The 14671-nt window shown below is 47.1% G+C and overlaps 1 protein-coding gene across 2 annotated transcripts in view; it reads left to right on the top strand.

The window, feature by feature from the left end:
• USPL1 (ubiquitin specific peptidase like 1) overlaps positions 1–14671 on the top strand; it is a 33626-nt gene that overhangs the window by 4742 nt on the left and 14213 nt on the right. The window contains exons 2-4 of one of the 2 annotated variants that reach the window (XM_006278367.4): positions 8177–8343; positions 8935–9063; positions 11890–12541. In XM_006278367.4, coding sequence (XP_006278429.2) covers positions 8245–8343; positions 8935–9063; positions 11890–12541 — 880 coding nt within the window. In that variant the 5' untranslated portion in view covers positions 8177–8244. The remainder of the gene's footprint in view (positions 1–8176; positions 8344–8934; positions 9064–11889; positions 12542–14671) is intronic. The other variant, XM_006278368.4, reaches the window with a different exon arrangement.

Here is a 14671-nt window from a genome sequence, read left to right as displayed (position 1 = left end):
ATCTACCTCCTCCTCCATGCCTCTTTTTCCCCCCACAGACTTACTGGCTAGACCACTGGTGACCAACCAGTGGATCTCAATCTACCAGTAGATATCGGAGCCATTTGGCGTAGATCCGAAGCTGGTGTAGGGGGCTGAGCACACCCATGCGTGCACACGCGTGCCCCATCCCAGCAGGTCAGTCTGTGGGGGAGGGAGGGGGTGGGGGCCAGATTGAGGCCCCCGTGGTGAGAGAGAGTGCTGTAGAGGTGGGAGCAGGGGTAAGTTGAATGGGGCCCTGCCACTGTGTGCACCCTGGTGGAGGCCCCAGAAAGGCACATGCCCCCCTCTCTGTGCACGGCAGAGGCAGCTATTGTTGCAGGCTGGGCTTTGCGCCCTGAGCCCTGCTGCAGCCCTCCCGAGAGCAGCCCAACGCTGCTTGCGTCCAGTCGCTGGATAGGCAAGGGACGTACGCAGCAGCAAGACGTGCATCGGGCTGCTCCTGGGCAGCCCAGCAGCAGGACACAGGTGTCAGGCTGCTCCTGGGCAGGCTGAAGCAGGGCTTGAGATGCAAAGCCCAGTCCACAATGGTAACTGCCTCTGTGCACAGATGGAGGGGCACTTTGCCTCCTCCCCCTCCCCCCCCCCAAACAGGGTAGCCTAGGTGGCTGTAGCAGTGAGGAGGGAGGGAGGAAGTGGGGCTGGAGCAGGGGCAGGCCCTGCATGGCAGGGCAGGACAGAGCCTCAAGTGGCTCGTCCGGAGGGGAGGGCACGGGGGGCGTGTGCCCTTGGATCTGCACACCAGTGGGATTGGGGGCCACTGCAGGCTGGGGCTGGGCTGTACCCGGTGGCACTGGGAGCAGGGCTATACAGGGGGCTCTGGGCACCCGAAAATTTGCCATAGCCCGCCCCCCTCCCAGCGCCGCCACTGCTCAGCCTGACCATAGCCCAGCCCAGCCCAGCCCGGTGCCATGAAAAGCGCGGTGCTCTCTTCTCCTTCTCTCGCCCCCTCCCACCCAGGATCTGTGCTGGGCGGGGCAGGCTGGGGCTGGAAAGCAGAACCATGGCTTCACGGCAGTCGCTGTGTTGCACAGTGCTGGGAGGGGGGGGGGCTACGTTGAATTTTCAGGTGCCTGCAGCCCCCTGTGTAGTCGCACTGCCTGGCACACCCCGGTTTCAGTCCACAGGGGCAACTGGCCCGGCCGGCATGCAGATCTGGGGTCACAAGCCCTCTGTGCCCTCCTGGGCTGTGTGCACCCCTTTCCTGTGGCTCCATCCCATGCCCCTGCTCCAGCCCCACTCCCTCCCTCCCTGCCATTGGGGGAGGGGGAGCAAATCAAGGCCTCAGTGGTGAGGGAGAAAGTAAGGCTAGGGCTGGAGCCTCAATCTGCCCCCCCCCACCTCTTCCCCCACAGACTTACCAGCTGGGGGGGCATGCTCCCAAATAATTTTTTCTCCCTCTGCCTCAATCTGCCCCCCACTTCCCTCCCCACAGACTTGCCTGCGAGTGGGGGGCGGGGATCGTGGTGATGGCAGCACACAGTAGATCTTGGGGACGACCTAATCAGCGACCTAATAATGATTGAAGGGAAGCTGGGTGACGGTGACCATGAGCCGATCACCTTCACCATCTGCCGTAAAGCTGGCAAATCAGTCAGTAATACAGAAGTCCTCGACTTCAGGAAAGCTGACTTCGACAAACTCAGGAGGCTTGTCAGTGAGGCCCTAAAGGGCCACAACCCAAAGGGGAGGGGAGTTCAGGACAAGTGGTTGCTCCTCAAGGGAGTGATTGAGGATGTGCAAGCAAAGTCTATCCCATCTTGGAGGAAAGGCAGCAAAAGGGCACAGCAGCCCCCTTGCCTCTCCAGGGAACTAGTGGACCTCCTGTGTCTTAAAAGGGAAACCTACAAAGGATGGAGGACTGGAACCACCACCAAGGAGGAATACTCTACTCTGGTCTGGACCTGCAGAGAGCAAACCAGGAAAGCCAAGGCTGTGATGGAACTCCAGCTAGCTACAAATATCAAGGACAATAAAAAGTCTTTTTTTAGATAGTGTGGGGAGACGGCAGAAAAACAAGGGCAACGTTGGACCCCTGCTAAACCAGATGGGACAACTGGCGACCAAGGCCCAGGAAAAAGCAAACTTCCTAAATGGGTACTTTGCGTCAGATTTTCACTGGTCCCACGGGACAACCCTGCCCACTGCGGGACAGGGAGGCCCAGGTGAGGGAGATTCCTTACCATCCATCAAAGCTGACCTTGTGAAGGAACACCTTGACAGGCTGATTACTTTCAAGTCAGCCGTCCCTGACTGTTTACACCCAAGGGTACTCAAAGAGCTGGCGGACATCATAGCTCAGCTCCTGGCACGGATCTTTGAGAACTCCTGGTGCTCTGGTGAAGTGCCTGTGATTGGAAGAAGGCCAATGTCGTGCTTATCTACAAAAAAGGGAGGAAAGTGGATCCGGCAAACTACAGGCCCATCAGCGTGGGGAAGGTCTTGGAAAAGATTATCAAAGAGGCCATCGTATACAGGCTAACTGACAGCAATATCCTGAGGGATACCCAGCACGGGTTTGTTGCAGGTAGGTCTTGCCTGACCAATCTCATTTCCTTTTATGACCAGGTGATCTATCACCTAGACAAGAGGGAAGAGATTGATGTCATATATATTGACTTAAAAAAAGCCTTCGATCTGGTATCCCATGATCACCTCTTGGCAAAACGGGCTAACTGCTGCCTCGACCTCGCCACGATCTGCTGGCTGGGGAATTGGCTCTGCGGTAGATCCTGTGCAGGCCGGGGGCGAGCCGGGCCTGTCTTTGCGCATGCGGGCTGTGGCCAGCAGCCCGGGCACGTGGGGCTGGAGAGGACTGTGTGGCGGTAAGGCACGCATGGGCTAAAATTAGTCACAGGGGCGTAATGGTTGATTTAAAGATTATTTACTTACATCCAAGATGGTCGCGGTGTAGGCTGGACAGTTTCCCAGGTACAGCTCCGCTTAAATCCTCGTTGGAGGACTACGACAAATTCGGTTCTTTGGCCCCGGAGTTGTTAAGGCTCTGCGGGTTCGGCAATTTCTTTCCCACGGAGTTGTCGAAGCTCCGTGGGTTTGGTTCTTGAGTATATAGGAAAGGGATACGTCTAGGATTGTGCTTGGCGATGGGGAGAGGCCAGAGGCTGTTTAGACCTCTGTTGCCTGTTTAAGAAATGCGTTGGGTCCGTGAGGATCCGCAGCGCTTAGAGATCTTCATGCTCTCTAAGTGATTTCTCTCCAACTTGGGCGGAAGCCACCCAAGCTCTTTATACGGCTAGCAAGCCAATCGCTAGCTGCCACGTGTGCATATATTAGAATCGGCCAATAACGTAGCACGAATCTTCATACAAATGGCGGGAACTCCTTTGCACCGTGCATTTCTGAGATGCAGAAGAAATGCACCATGCAAAGAAAGCTAGAAATTGGCGGGAAATTCCCCGTTGCACCGGAGTTCTCTTCTGCAGCAGAGAACTCCACCGTGCAAGGAAGCTGCAATTTAACGGGAATGTAATTTAGCAGTGCCGAAGCACACACAAACAAACTCACAACTTTGGGTTGTGACAGATCCCAGAGGGGTGGTGGTTGATGGAAGTCAATCGTCATGGTGCCCTGTGACCAGTGGGGTCCCTCCAGGGCTCTGTCCTAAGGCCTATACTGTTTAACATCTTCATCAATGATGTAGACATTGGTGGCAGAAGTGGACTGGCCAAGTTCGCCAACGACGCCAAACTCTGGGATAAAGCATCCACACCTGAGGACAGGAGGGCAATCCAGGCAGATCTTGACAGGCTCATGAAATGGGCGGATGAGAACTTGATGGTGTTCAACACCAAAAAATGCAAGGTTCTCCACCTTGGGAGGAAAAACCTGCAGCATCCTTATAGGCTTGGCAGTGCTACGCTGGTTAGCACTACGAAAGGAACTTGGGGGTCATGATTGACCACAAGATGAACATGAGCCTTCAGTGTGATGCTGCGACTAGCAAAGTGAGCAAAACGCTGGCTTGCATCCATAGATGCTTCTCAAGCAAATCCAAGGACGTCATTCTCCCCTTGTACTCGGCTTTGGTGAGGCCGCAGCTAGAGTACTGCGTCCACTTTTGGGCTCCACAATTCAGAAAGGATGTGGAGAAGCTTGAGAGAGTCCAGAGAAGAGCCACACGCATGATCAGAGGTCAGGATAACAGACCTTATGACAAAAGGCTGAGACCCATGGGACTCTTCAGCCTGGAAAAGCACAGGCTCAGGGGTGATCTGGTGGCCACCTATAAGTTTATTAAGGGTGTTCATCAGGATTTGGGGGAACATCTGTTCACCAAAGTGCCCCAAGGGATGACAAGATTGAATGGTCACAAATTCCTCGGCGACTGTTTCGGGCTGGACATAAGAAAGAACTTCTTTACTGTCCGAGCCCCCAAGGTTTGGTATAGACTGCTGCCGGAGGTGGTTCAAGCACTTACTTTGAAGGCCTTCAAGACACTTTTGGATGTTTAGCTTGCTGGGATCCTGTGATCCCTGCTGACTTCCTGCCCCTGGGCAGGGGGCTGGACTCTGATCCTCCGGAGTCCCTTCCTGCCCAAATGTCTATGAAATCTTAGGTTGCTTTTAAATGCCAAAGGTGATCTACATAAAAAGGTTGGAGACCACTTGGCTAGACACTGCTTTCCAAGCTGCCAGGCTGCATTCCTAGCCATGTGTATGCATGTGGCTTTGTTTGCACATGCACACAGCATTTATCAGTGACAGTATTGGCCACATTACCCAAAAAAAAGCTGATTGCCAATTAATGTCAATTTTCCTTTTATCAGTGCCAATACAATATGGACCAATATATCGGTGCACCTGTGTACCGAAGCGTGGTTAAGCCAAAGGCCCCAAAGCCTGTCTGAGTGAGTGTAGTGTGAACCTTTGCAGATGTAACAACTAGCTTGGTTAGCAAAGTAAAGAAAGCCATCGACTGTTTAATTATGCTTTATTAAACATAAGTACAAGGCCTGAAAGCTTAAAATATTAGCAGTAGTAATTGGTGTAACCAAACGTATTAAATGTTATTTTGCTATTATTTTGCTACAATAGATGTATTTTTGTTAAAATGCTTAGATGATTTGTTTAAAAAAAACAAGTCTGTTACAGAAGACAAGAAACTAGGGTAAAGAAGTAACAGGCCAGTGTTAAACAGCATTCCCCGATGGGAAAACAAGAGATAAGAAATCCTTCCTTATACTTTCCCAAGGACATAAACCCAACTAACTGACACCTTCCAAGTCCACAAGAGATGTGGTTCAATCCAGTTCTAAAAGCTTCAGCGTTTCAGTAAAACAAAAATGTAAATAAACCAATCAGTGATCATTTATTAAAATATTAAAACCAGCCAATTATAAATATTAGACATAGGGTAAAAAACCTCAGACTTCTCTGAAGCTCAGCAAAACCACTCAGGTGCCCAAGGGAACAAAGAAAACTGATCAGCAGACCTGTTTTTTCCCTTGAATCCAAGGCTACACTAGCACTGTGTTAATTGATATTTCACAGTGTATAGGTTGACCCCTGGCATTCCGATTTGAAAAGTAAACATTTTCATAGGTACGGTGTATAAGTTTGGGGCCAGGTTCGGCTGGCACAACCCAATCCCTTGTGAGTGGCACTGCCTGGGCCACACCAGCTGAGCGCCAAGCCCAGCCACATCCACTGTGAGCGGCACCGTGCTGGGCACTCGGCAAGACCACTCACAGCAGACAGGGCCTGGCTCAGCTGGCATGGCTCCATCCCCTGTGAGTCGTGCACCCCTGGCCCTGTCCCTGACCCAGTCCACGGCGAGCAACATCAGGCTCGCAGGAGATGGGGCTGCATTAGCCAAGTGCTAAGCTGGCTTTGTCTGCTGTGAGCGGCACTGCTGAGCCTGCTGCCGCTCACAGGGGATGGGGCTGGGCTTAGTGCTTGGTTAGTACAGCCTCATCCCTGCAAGCGGTGCTGGGCTTGGTGTTTGCCTGGTGTGGACCCATCCTCTGTGAGCGGCACTGGTGCGGTCCAGGCAGCACCACTTGCAGGGGATGGAGCTGCGCCAGCTGAGCACCAAGCAAAACCCCATCCCCAGTCTCGTCCCCTGCAAGCGGTGCTGATGCATCCTCATCCCCTGCAAGTGGCGCTGTGTGGGCTGCACCAGTGTCGCTCACAGGATGGGGTCATACCAGTCCAGCACTGAGTCCAGTGCCGCTCGCAGGGTGATACGGTATATAAGTCAAGGTTGAATTTTAAGGGTTAAAAATTGGGCTTCAAATCTTGACTTGTACGCTGCGAAATATGGTAAGTCTTTTCTATTGTGTAGTATCTTAAAGTTTTTGAGTTGTGACTGGAATGGTCTCACTGGTCATCAGTCTCCTCTCACCCACAATTAAAATTTAGACCTAACACAAATGAGACATTAAAAGAGGAGGAAAAAACTAGCATGAGGAAGAGTATTAAAGTCGGTGATGTGTCCAGCATTCAGCTTAGGTAATTATTAGAGCTGTGTGAAGCTTCAGTAGCCGATTCGATTCAGAGGAGATTCAGCCCAATTAGGCAGACGAATATCCAAATTGGGAGACCCATTAAAAGGTCTGAATCGAATCAGAAGCCTCTGAATCGATTTCTGAGAGGTTCAGAAGGCTTGCCGCAAATGGAAACTGAGAAGAGGGAGGCAAATGGAGTGATTTTTCCATATATGGAAAAGACTGGGGGGGAGGGGGGCCAGGAAAGACTGCCCTGATATCTGTAACTGGCCAGTGACTACGATCTTTCTCTGAGTTCCCTTCCAATCAGTGCTCTGGGGGAGGGATGTAGAAACAACATATAAAGCTGTGTTTGAGGTGCACTTTCACAGAAACCCCTGTGCCTATCTCCTTGAAACTTGGCAAGGGGCTACGATCCTTGCTGTTTTCATCTGAATCTGCAAAAAAAAATGACAAAGTTATAGGTATTTTAGTGATGCTCCATTACAGTCTATGGCCGTATCTCTGAATTGACGCCAGATCTCTGAATCTGAATCGGCCAAATTGAATCGGGACAGTAATTCGAATCACCAAATTGAATCACTGTCTCTCCTGTATCGGCCGAATCCAGATCCAAAGCGAATACTTGCTGCTTCACACAGGCCTAATAATTATACTCTGCATGTGTAAACTCTCTAATGTTTCAAAGGGTACATTTTCTTGACATTTGGTTTGATACTGCACCTTTGAAGTCCGTGGAAGTTTGTGTAAAACTTCTGTAGAATCAAAATTAGGCCCAAGTTGTCCTACACTGCTGCATTCTGCTACCTTTCATTTTAGATGTACCTGAATTTCAGTGCTGGATGACATTTAAGTTCTATATAACTGTACTGTCTTAACAAGTAGCTCTTTGATATGTGTACGTGCCGTGTCTCCTCCCTTCCCCTTCCCAATAATATATTTTGATTTCTGGGAGATTACATGCATTCACACATCCAAAGATAAACCTGGCCCTAAATTTATAAAGTTACATCATACAGAGCCTTAGTTAAATATTAATTGTAGTAGTAGTATTGTTGAAATAATACTGTAGTAGTGTTCTGGAATTACTAGTAAAATTACAACTTTGAATTGTCAGAAGATTACACGTTTTGGCAACATGGATTCCCTTGTCTCTTCTCAGGATGTAGTTACTCACATGTGGGAAAAGAAATTCCTTAGTTTATTGTGGACACAGGTTAAATTCGCCATTTAAAAACCCGTAATTGTTTCTACCCCATAGTAGACAAATTATGATAGGATTTTGTTTTTGTTTTTTCTCCTGTCATTTTTCATATCTTGAAAATAACCCCTTTTTATCACTAGAGGCTTGATCCTACCAGTAGCTTGGCACAAGCAGACTGCTTATAGCATCAAGCATTTGCCAGACTAAATTAGCATGGGCACTGGAGATGCTTGCATGGAGCCCCTTGCAGGCACAGGGCCTGAAGCTGGAAAAAACTGTTTTGCCACTAAATACAGATGCTCTTTTATTTTCCTGTTCAAATTATAAAGCCACAGCTGTTCTAAATTCAAGAAAGCACTCCGTAAACTTCACTTTCAGAGAAAATGCTTTGTTGTTAGTGCAGTTTTTAAAATCAAACTTATTCTAATTTTCATTTAACTTGTTTGTATTCGCTTCTTATTTTTCAGGGTTCTTTGAAAAATCCTTAGTGGTCTTGACAATGTTACAACTGACATAAATTAGCCAGTGGCTCAGAATGATGGATTCCCAGAAGACTGGAAATGGTTTGCAAGTGATTGGACAAGGGACTGATATAGGGATATCCACACTCCACATGGTGGGGTATTTGGGAAAAGTCAGTTGAAACTTGTTTTTCATGTGTGCAAAGTTCATATTTTCTCTTATTTTTGAGAGACTATAATTTGGTCTTGTTTGCAAAATGAACTGCTTTATAAAATTGTTTTTCCACGGAAATCTTATACTAAAGGCGAAAGATTGTTCTACTGTACTTAAAATTCAAAGAAGTCATTATATTTATTGCCAGCTCTGTTCTTGAAAGTGTTTGATCTAATCAAGTCACCAATTTGTGATTTGTCTATGAGAATTCAGAGTTTGTGTTCACTGGCAGTTAACCTTTTTGTTCATTGCAAATAAAACAAATGCCATTTCAACCTGTACTCTTTTAAATAAAATCATTTCATGAAGTTTATTCTATTTAAATCACAATCAAGGAGACCAATTAATTTAGAAAACCATACACTGTATGTGTATTTTATTTGCTATGATCAAATTCTAAACTGTCGTGGTTAACTTCTAAATACATAGTGTAAACAATATATAAAACATGCATCTCATTTTCTGTGTTGTCATTTATGTCTTGCATGTGAAAAATAACATTTAAAATGCATATGCTGGTATCACTGGTTTTTGTTTTTGGTTTTTTTAGGATTATAATTTTGGGAGTACAACTTCAGATAAGTACTGTCCAGCCTGCAAAGAGAAGGGCCAGATACGAGGTTTACGGACCTACCGCATTAACTTTCAAGAGTCCATTTTTCTATGTGAAAATCCACAGGTAGTGCCTAAATTTGGTCTGTTGAATCTGTTTATTTTTAGCAATTCTACTTCCCTAGCCTATCATTTGGCATCTTTTAAATCACAGATGGGCAATTATTTGGGCCTGAGGGCCACATGGGAAGTTTTGATGAGCTGTCTGAGCTGGGTCAACACTCCCCCCACAACTTTTCAAAACTCCATATGGGGCTACAGGTGGGCAGGGAGCAGTGTTCAGGAGTGGGAGGGATGGGCAAGGCTGGTATCACGGGTCTGGGTCACGGGGTGGTGACAGCGGGGGAGGCTGCCTGGGTGCTAGGTCCCAGGAGCCTGCCATTGGTGCAGTGGGTACGTGCAGCAGAGCTCACCCAGGCACTGTGGTCTGTTCTGCCCTTGCAGCACTCCTTCCCTTGCTGCATTGTGCTGTGTAGCTTCCTGTGGGGCTGTTCCCAATGTGGCTGCAGCCAGCTGGGTGCTGCTCTGCTCCCCCCACCTCTAGTGGCAGCTCCTACTCTGGCCCCTGTTGCACTGTGCCACTCCCAGCAGGTGGCTCCTGAACCAGCACGTGGGGAACTGGTTTCAGCTCCCGGTTGCCTTCCATTGGAAGACGGCTGGGAGCTGGAGCCCCACACACTGGGTCAGGAGCTGCCCAACTGAAGCTGCTCACCCGGAGTGGTGCAGTGCAGTCTGGTAGGGGCAAAATAACAAGCAGAAGCCAACATTGGAGGTGGGAAGAGTAGAGTGGCATCCAGCTGCAGCTGCACTGGGAACAGCCCTGCCTTAAGATGCACATGTGGGCCGGGCCATGGGTGCCAGCAGGAACCAAGTGCAGGCTGCCCCAGTGTGAGTGGCCCCAGCTGGATCCAGTCACTTGGCGTGTTAGACCACGGGCTATATTTTGCCCAGCCTTGCCCTCTCTAAGGCATGATTTACGAGCCTCTATATTGAGTGACTATAAAAAAGAGCGGTCAGAAAAAAGGCTGGTATGCCTATACATATACATGTATTTATTTACCTATTTATATATTTATTACATTTATGCGCTCCTGCCCGTCCTAAAAAAGGCTCAGGGTGTCTTCCAGTAAAAAAAACCCCAAAATAATTTTATAAAAGCAGATAAAATATTTAAAAGAAATAAGAGGAACAAGGGATATAACAGAAATTCCCCAAACAGTGTGCTGACTTAGGCAGATGTTTAGTGATCAGAATTAAGTCAAACGGTCTTGCAGTGCTTCCAGAAGATGGCCAGGTTCAGGCTCTGGTGGGCAGAATAGAGGAGCTACTACCAAGATTTACCAAAGGGGACTAAGAATGCTGTGTTTTTGCTGCTTGGTGCAGCAGTTCTTGCACAATGTTGCTGTCTAGGCATAAGTTAGTAAATTACTGTATTCACCTGAATTTAAGACAACCCACCCCAATCATTAGGTTCTCTACTTGAAAAGTTTACCAATTTGTTATAATTTTCCATGTATACATTCTAATTATTGGAGTGTCTTAAATTTAGTCTTGCTGTGGGGAGGCAGTAGCAGGTAAAGGGGGGAGCAAGGCATGTGGTACATGTGGGTGAGTCATTTGCCCCCATGCTAATTACCTTTTGGCTTTAGCCCAACTACAGACCAGGGCATGGAGTACACTGTCACTTTGGCCCCTGAACCACAGTTACAGCAATGGCAGCTCCTGTAAATGTCCAAACTTTCAAGATACTGGGTTTCTTTTAACTATAACCTTAGTTAACTTTCTGTGCTGCTTAATATTTGGGGGTCTTTGCTTTTAAACACACTTCTATGTTCTCCTGAGAATTTATACCCTTATGCTACCTGAATTATTCTTATACTTTAAGGAAGGAGTGTCAAACTCACCTGTCCCCCTGGGTCAGATGAGGAGTGCAGGCCAGGACTACAGGTTGGATTGGGCCTACAGGCCAGCCTATGTATCGGATCTAGCATGCAGGAGCAATGCAATGCAGGTGCCATATACAGCATGTACCCCAGACTGGCCCCATATGCTGCCTGCTGTATGTAGCACCTGGAACAGTCCAGAGTGTCAGACTGTCAGATCCAGCACGCAGGGCCATGCAAGGCCAGTATGGACCCTATCCAGACTGGCCCCAAATACGGTGTGCAGTGCTGGTCCAGTGTAGGCACTGCTTGCAGCGCACACCTTGGACCAGCCCCGTGCACCTTGTGCAGCACATGCCCCCGACTAGCCCTGCATGCCTTGTGCATTCCCCAGTTCCAGCCCCATGTTGTAGGCAGTGTATACCAGATGGGATCTGTGTGCAGTGCACAGGGTCAAGGCTTGGGCTAGCGTGTGCTGGATGTGGCAGGCAAGGCCAGTCTGAGACTGGCAGCATTGCAGTCGAATGCTAGGGCTCTGTGGGCCAGGTGCAGCCCACAGGCCGTATTTTTGACACTCCTGTTTTAAGGTAAGTTTCATGTGTCAGGGTTTATGTTTTTCTTTTTAAAAAGCCCATTAGTCTGGGAGAATAAAGGGCTGGAAGACATTTCTCCTTGTTCCAGGAGATTGGATTGGAGATTGGGGTGTGAGAGGAGATCCTATGAGATCTGTTTGAAGGGTTGGAGAGAGCTAGAGAAAGAGGAAAAAATGTACCAACTCTCACCATTAATGGAAGTAACTTCCATTAGTGCCCATTATTGTCATTTGTAAGCTAAATGGATAATGTGCATTTCAGTCATCTCTGATTTGTATACAACTTTTAGTAATGTGTCAAAGAGCAAGAAATCTGAGTTCTGTTTGAACTGCATGGTTTGTATTTCCAGTTGTTATAAGATGCTGTCTGGATTTCTGTAATCTTTCCTATTTCTACAGTCTTTATTCTTCCTTTCAGTGCATCTATCCTCTGGGCTATAAACCTCTTGACAGCGTAATAATGACTTGTGATTCAGCAAATCATCAAACTCCAGGTATTCGGAGAAAAAGGAAATGCTTTGAAACCAGTCCTATAACTTCTCCCATTAGATCATGTTCAAAACAGGCAAGAACTACCAACTTGAAGGACACTGAACAGACTTCAGACACTGATCTTGTTATCAACTACAGTGGAAGTAATTTATATAGGACTCTAATTGATGCATCACAGGATGATCAGCAGACATCAGATGGGACAGTTGAGACCTTGGAGCAGAAAGTGGGCTTGGAAGCAGCTATTGCTGTCAGTGGTTCTCAAGAAAGTCATATTGAGGGCTCTAACTCCAGAACACAACTTCTGCCAAATTCTGAACTCTGTCCAATAAAATCTGAAATACTGTTTGAAGATGATAAGTCTGCATTGCTTGTAACGCCTTTGTGTCTTCAGTGGAGGAATGTATATGCTCTCTGTTGGTTAAATTGTATCCTGTCAGCGCTGGTACACTTGGAAGTGTTAAAGATTGTGATGACTAGAGCATGCACTGAAGATGAATCTGTCCTCCAGAGACTCTTGACAAAATATAGTAAAGCAACTGCACTCTTGAAAAACTGCCAAAGTAGCGAGCTAAAAAGTGAGTAAATTTTATGTTCCTATTTCTTTTGACATTAGAATACTTGAATGTACAAGAATATTGATACAAGAGCATGGAGAAATTCAGTAGTGTGTGCAGAAGTCTGTTCCCTTCTGTTTCAGATTGCCAAGGCTGAGCTGATACTTTGCAATAGAATTCAAGATAAAGATGTAATTTCCCAGGGCAGATTCTCAGTAACAGGTGAAAACATTTTCTGAGTCACTAGAAGAAAGTGGGGGGATGGGAGGGATCGTACCTCTTTCCTCAGCACTGATTAGGCCTCATCTAAAGTACTGTGTGCAGTTTTGGGCTCCACATTTTAGAAAGGACATGGAGAAGTTAAAACGGTCCAGAAGCAGATGACCTAAAATTAAAAGGGCTTGAATGGGAAGCCATATCAGAACAGTTTGAAGCAAATAGGCATGTTCAGCCTGTGAACAACATGCTTCAAAGGGGACATGATAGCAGCTTTCAATCTGAAGGGTTTCTATAAAGAAGAGGGGGAGCACTTTTTTCTCTCACTGCAGAGAGCAGGATACAAGTAATAACTTGAAGTTGTAGCAAAGTAGGTTTAAATTGAATATCAGGAGAAACTTCTTCACGGTTAGAACAGCAAGGCAGTGAAATAGACTGTCGATGGAAGTTCTGCAATCTGCATCATTGTGGGTCTTCAAGAGAAGGTTGGATAAGTATTAGTCAGGTATGATCTAGGAGTAGCTGTCCTTATGCTATGCTGTGGGTATTTCCCATGCTTCTGGGCTTTGCCATGTGAGACAAGGAAAGAGTTTTTCTTCCCTTCCTGTTGTGTCAGAGGTTTCTTGTAGGTTTAAATACCTTCCTCAGAATCCCTGAGAGTTGGCTGCAATCAGGGCTGAGGATTTTAACTGGGGTATGCCAGTGCTCCTTCTGGGGATAAAACCTGGAGGTTTGTGGCTAGAGGGTATAGCCCCTCCACTTAGGGTCAGATTGATCACCACATTTGGGGTCAGAAAGGAATTTTACCTTTTGGTCAGATTAGTATGGACTGGGGAGGTTTGCCTTCCTTTGTAGCAGGGGACTTGGCCCTCTTTGTTTCATGATTGTATATTAGCAACCTTTGCAGCAGCAGGGCACTGAACACTGTTGCTGTCCCCCTCTCCCCCTGCTCTGTGTGGCAAGTTAGGGTGCCTTGTAGTTGTGTGACATTTGTTTATTTTATGGTTTTATTACTATGTTAGACAAAGATTTGTATGGGATGGTCTGAATAGGGATGATCCTGTTTCAGGCTAGAAGTTGAACTAAGTGATGACCTCTGGAGTTCTGTTCCATCGCTACTTTTCTGCAGTTTTGTGAAATGTTTTCTCAAGACAGATGTGTACGTTTTTGGGGTTTTTTTAAGTGGATTGAAAATTCAATGTTTCATTGATGCATTTTGTTCTGGTACAAACGAGATGAATTCAGATCATTTATGTAAATAGGGGTTTTTTTGTTTTGTTTTGTTTGTTCCTAGTTAACTTTCCTAGTTCCTAGTGTACTTCCTTTTCTTCACTGAAGACTTACATTCTAATATAGCTATATATCTATATTAATGAATAGTTGACCTTCACACAAATATTTAGAAGTATGGCCTTAGAATCATAGAAAATCTAGGTTGGAAGGGACTTCAGGAGATCAACCAGTCCAACCCTCTGCTCAAAGCAGGACCAGCCCCAACTAGATCATCCTAGGCAAGGCTTTGTTGGGTCAGCTCTTAAAGATGTCCAAGGATGGAGATTTCACGGTCTCTCTGAATAACATGTTCTAGTGCTTTATTATCCTCCTCATGAGCATTTATTTCCTAACATATAACCTAAACTTCCATTGATGCAACTTAAGACCATTGCTCCTTGTTCTGTCATCTGCCACCACTGAAAACAGTCTAGCTCCATCCTCCTTGTAACCATCCTTCAGGTAGTTGAAGGCTGCTATTAAATTCCCCCCCCCAGTCTTCTCTTGTGCAGATTAAATAAGCCGGGCACCACTTTCCCGTATCCAGGTATCTCCACTTCTCTGCACCGCCGGCTTCACGTGTGGCCAGATGGCAGCACCTAGCTGCCGCCGCTGCCCCCCCCCCATGAGGCGGCAGCACTGAGTGTATAGATGGCAGTGGGG

This window comes from Alligator mississippiensis, chromosome 1 (assembly GCF_030867095.1).
Source record: "Alligator mississippiensis isolate rAllMis1 chromosome 1, rAllMis1, whole genome shotgun sequence".
NCBI classification, from domain to species: Eukaryota; Metazoa; Chordata; order Crocodylia; family Alligatoridae; genus Alligator; species Alligator mississippiensis.
The sequence above is the reverse complement of the archived record's forward strand: the minus strand, read 5'-3'. Positions and strand labels throughout refer to the sequence as shown.